The sequence below is a fragment of the Trypanosoma conorhini genome (genome assembly GCF_003719485.1).
Source record: "Trypanosoma conorhini strain 025E chromosome Unknown Tco_14.4_contig_01043, whole genome shotgun sequence".
Classification (NCBI taxonomy): Eukaryota; Euglenozoa; class Kinetoplastea; order Trypanosomatida; family Trypanosomatidae; genus Trypanosoma; species Trypanosoma conorhini.
Window position 1 is genome coordinate 1 of NW_021705139.1, and position 4257 is coordinate 4257.

At 62.5% G+C, this 4257-nt stretch overlaps 2 protein-coding genes across 2 annotated transcripts, besides 3 other annotated features; both read left to right on the forward strand.

Annotated features, from left to right (window-relative positions):
* Positions 1–700, forward strand: Tco025E_09265 (uncharacterized protein; the record flags this gene model as incomplete). Its single annotated transcript, XM_029376086.1, has 1 exon — positions 1–700. A coding segment is annotated over one exon (700 nt), but the record flags the coding sequence as incomplete, so codon positions are not given.
* A 395-nt stretch (positions 701–1095) lies between these two features.
* Positions 1096–1138: a microsatellite.
* Positions 1139–1286: 148 nt separating this feature from the next.
* Positions 1287–1320: a microsatellite.
* Positions 1321–1685: 365 nt separating this feature from the next.
* Positions 1686–3359, forward strand: Tco025E_09266 (uncharacterized protein; the record flags this gene model as incomplete). The annotated part of the gene is made up of 1 exon (XM_029376087.1): positions 1686–3359. The coding sequence occupies one exon, from the start codon at positions 1686–1688 to the stop codon at positions 3357–3359; it is 1674 nt and encodes a 557-aa protein (XP_029223794.1).
* A 403-nt stretch (positions 3360–3762) lies between these two features.
* Positions 3763–3787: a microsatellite.
* The last annotated feature ends 470 nt before the right edge of the window (positions 3788–4257 follow it).

A 4257-nucleotide genomic window follows, 5' to 3' on the forward strand; every position in this document is an offset into this window, starting at 1 on the left:
GGGCGTCGGCGTGAGCGTGGGCCGGCACGTGTGCGAGCTGAGCCTGTGCCACGACGAAAAGCGGCGCTGGCGGACGGACAGGCGTGGGGGCGGGGCAGGCGCGCCAACGCCGCCGTGGAGGGCGGGGGAAACGTACCAGGTGGCGCTCGCGGCCAAGGGCGTCACCGGCAGCGCCTACGTTGACGGCGTGCGTGCGGGGCCGCTGGAGTGCGCCCTCGTGCCGGCGGAGGCGGCGGTGGCGGACGAAGAAGTGCCGCTCCCGCCGCAGGACGAGTTGTTGTACGTCGTCTTTTTTTGGAGGCGGCGCGAGCCACGTGACGCTGACGAACGCCTTTCTGTACAACCGGCTGTTGCAGGCCGCGGAGCTGAAGGCGCTCGTGAGGGAGAAGCCCAGCGCCCCGGCGACGGCGGAGGAGGCGTCGACGTCGGCCGCTGCGCAGGGAGGGCCCGGAAACGCATCCGCCGCCGGCCCGGGAGGCAAAGGCAAGCGCGACGGTTCCGTGCGTGGGCGTCTGTCCGCGTTGTCGCCGCTGCCGCTTCTGCTGGGGCTGTGGGTGTGTGTCTCTCTTCACTGAGCCGGAGAACAAAGCAGCGAGGGAGGAGGCGGTGCGACCTGCGCTGGAACGCGTGCAGAGTTTGTTTTACGCTTGTTAATCGTCTTCTTCAGTGGAGCCCCTTTTTTTCTTTTTATGTTAAATAATTCTTGCTTTCTTTTCTTGCTTACGCTCGCGCTCTGGAGGGGGGCGAGAGCTCCCCGCGTGGCTGTTGGCGTCTCTGCCCAATGCACGCAGGCGGTGGCGCCGCGCCGCAGCGATGGGGCGCGCGGGGGGTGACGCGTGGCCCGCGAAGGGCACCACGCACACCGAAGGGGCTGTGAGGTATAAATGACCGGTGCGACCGTGAGGAGGAGTGCAACGAAGTGAGATGTTCACCGTCTTTGCTTTTGTCGCGTGCAGAAAATCCACGCGCAGTTTTTGCGAAGCCACGCGACAGCTCGCTGCCGCTTCACTTTCTTTTCCTTGGGGAGGAGACACTGTGGAGGAAAGTAATTCTTCTTTTGGGGTTTGTGGGGGATTGATACATGACGCAGGACGATTTTTTTTTCTTTTTTTTCTTCTTTGCTTTTCATTACATTTCTCGTGGCTGGCCTCCGCTTGGACTGCGGTGCCGGCTCCAGCCTCAGCTGTTGCTTCATTTCCTTCCTGCGCCTCTGCTGTGCGTGTGTGTTTGTCTGTGCGCCCCCACGCGCTTCACTCTTCTCCCTCTTTGCGTTGCGTGCATGCAGGCACACACACACACACACACACACACACACACACAACCGACGCGCACGCGATGCGCCTGTAGTGCCGTGCAGGTGGATGGCGTTTCCGCAGCCTGTGCTGGCAGTGCCGTGTGCGGCTGCTGCTGCGGTTTCCTCCCGGGCCGCGAAGAGAAGGAAAGGAAAACGCACAGCACGAGGGAGAGTGCGCTGTGACTAACTCGTTTTCCTTGCGGGAGCCGCCTCATTTGGGTGGTGGCTGCGTGAAGTTGCTCGTCTGCCGCCTTTTTCTTTTTTGCAACCTGCTCTCTTCACTGTCTCCGCTGCACTCCTTCTCCATCCCGATACTTCTCTTGTTTCCTGCGTCCTTTGCCCCGCTGACTTCAGCGACGCTGTCACTCTACGATCACCACTACTTTTGCCGATGACGACGCTGACGCTGCGGCGCCGTGCGGTGTGCGGCCTGGCGCTCCTCGCGCTGCTCTGCGGCTGCTGCGCCCCCTCCGTCTGCGGTGCGAATGCTGAAGGAACTGCTGGATCGCCTGAGAACCCTCCTCCTGATGTTGGGCGAAAAATATTTTTGCCGGTGGACGTGGCGTGTGAGTTGTCCGAGGAGAAGTTGCGTTGGCGGTTTCCTGGAGAAACGGGCTGGAACAACTGTGCGACCGACGCAAGCGAACTGAAAGATGAAGTTGCACGGCTGTGCGACAGCGCTGCATGGCTGTACGGTTGTTGGAGGTGCGCCCAGGCGTGTGCTGCTGCCGGCAGTGACGCTGTCGCGTTCACGATGAAAGTTGCGATGTACGGGAAAAGCCAACCTTACAGGAAGTCGCTGGCGGCAAAAAGTGCTGCCGCTGGCGTCTCCTTTTCCGACGCGGCAGGCGTTTGCGCGTTGGTGGGCGTGAATAACACGGACGATGGGTGCACCGGTGAAAAACTCGTTGCGGCCAAACCACCGGCACCTGCGGCGGTCAGGCTAACGGGAGGAACTGAGGCACAGCAGCAAGGACGGACAATTGAAGCCAAAAGTGAGACGCAGCTGCAGGAGGAAGGCCGACGCGACGCAGGAGAAGCTGCAGCAGGTGCTGGGCGCGGCAACACCGCGGGCACCACAGTGCAGAAGCCTGCAGCCCTTGCGCCTCAGCCCACGGCCAAGCCGCCTGCAGAGTCTGCGGCCCCGGTGGGTGGTGTCGGTGGGCAGCCCGCGCACACCGTTGAGGGCACAAAGCAGGTGGATGAAGGTGTGCCCGCCACCGAAGTGCCGCCCAAGCCGAATGCACAGCCAGAGACGGGAGGTGGCTTGGCTCAAGGCGGCGATGACGGTGCCACGGGGCACCCGAAAGCAGCAGAAGACAGTGAAGAAGCGGGAGGCGTTGCAGAACTTCAAGCGGCGACTGAACCCAACAGTGACTCGACAAACCCCGCGCAGCCCACTGCCGGCGCCGAGACCATCGCCGGGCCCCAGCCGCCCGAGAGCGAAGGGCAGACGCAAGGGGCGGCGGCGCAGAGCAGTGGCCAACCCGAAATTGGCTCTGCGGTCACCAGCGGTCCTGCCGCTCCCGCTGGAAGTCGGGCGGGGACAACTCCACCAGTTCCCTCCGCAGGTGGCGGTGGGACTGCCGGCGGTCAGACTGGAGAGCCGAATGAGGCGAATGCCGAAGACACCGCAGAGCCCAATGCTGCTCGCGCACCTGCAAAGAGCGAGGCTAAAGCACCAGCAGCGGGGCCCACCGCCACCAGCACAGATAACGCCGCGACGACGACTGACGGTGACAGCAGCCCCGCGGCGCAGCCGCAGCCGGCAAGTTCCGTGGGGACAAACGAAGCTGGTGATGCAGAACAAAAGGAGCAGCCCGCAGTGCCCACGTCCCAAAGTCAAACGGAAACGAGTGGCGGCGGCGGAGGACAAGCCACTCAGCCGGCAGCGGGGGCGGCTGCTCAAGCGGCGTCCACCACCAACTCGACGAGTGCAGCGAAGGCGGTGCCTGGCGACAGCGACGGCAGCAGCAGCGCCGCGGCCGCACACTCCGCCTCCCCCCTCGTGCTGCTGCTGCTTCTGCTTGCGTGTGCGGCTGCCGCTGTGATGCTGGCCGCGTGAGGGACTGAGTGCGGGGGAGGGTCGTGCACATAGCTTGTCCTTCTTCCTCTATTTCTGTGCGTGTCTCCCTGCACGGGCTCTCTCGCCCTCGCCGCACCCAACGAGGCAGACACACATAGTGTGCTCATATATATACACACCTCCACTCATGCAGGCCCGTCCTTCCTCCTCTTCCTGCTTTGCACCTGACGAGCCGCTGCCGTCCTGCTTGGCTGCATGGGTACAGCACCGTTACTGTTTTTCTCCTTTTTATTTGTTTGTTTGTTTTCATTGCTTTCAGTGGGCGATCTCTTGCTTCCTCTTTCTCTCTCTTCCTGGACTGGGCTGTGCGGGAACAGAGAGTGTGTGCTGGTCGTCCCACGTGTTGCTGCGCGTCCCCACGCTTCTGCTCCACTTCACGGGGTTTGTTTATTTGTTTTGTTTTGTTTGTGGGAATGTGCGAACGGAATGGCCGCTTCGTGCATTGCGTAGTTCGGAATGCGCTGAATGCGCGGTCGATCATGTTTTCCCTGATTTGTTGTTTGTGCGTGCACACGGGAGTCGTCAAGGGCAGGGCGGGAAGAGTTGATGTTCTTGTGTTAGAGGCAAGTTTTTGCGTGGCGCGGCGTAGCTGCTGGCGGCGCCGCTGCCGTTCACCGCCGCCCAATTGCAGTGGGGGAAAACGGGTCTTTTCGCCTCCCGCTGCTTCATTGGGCCTGGCGTGCGTGGCGGATGCTCCGGGGGCGAGACAAGTTGTGCGAGGTTTCTCTTCTTCCCTTCTTTTTTTCACGGCTGGGGGAGAGGGGAGGCGCCGACGGTTCCTTCCGCCCCTCTTTTCTGCTGGCTGCGTGCCCGAGTGGCTTCCGCGCCTCGTGCGTTGGCAAATGATTCTGCGGGAGGGTCCTGCCTGCTTTGCGGG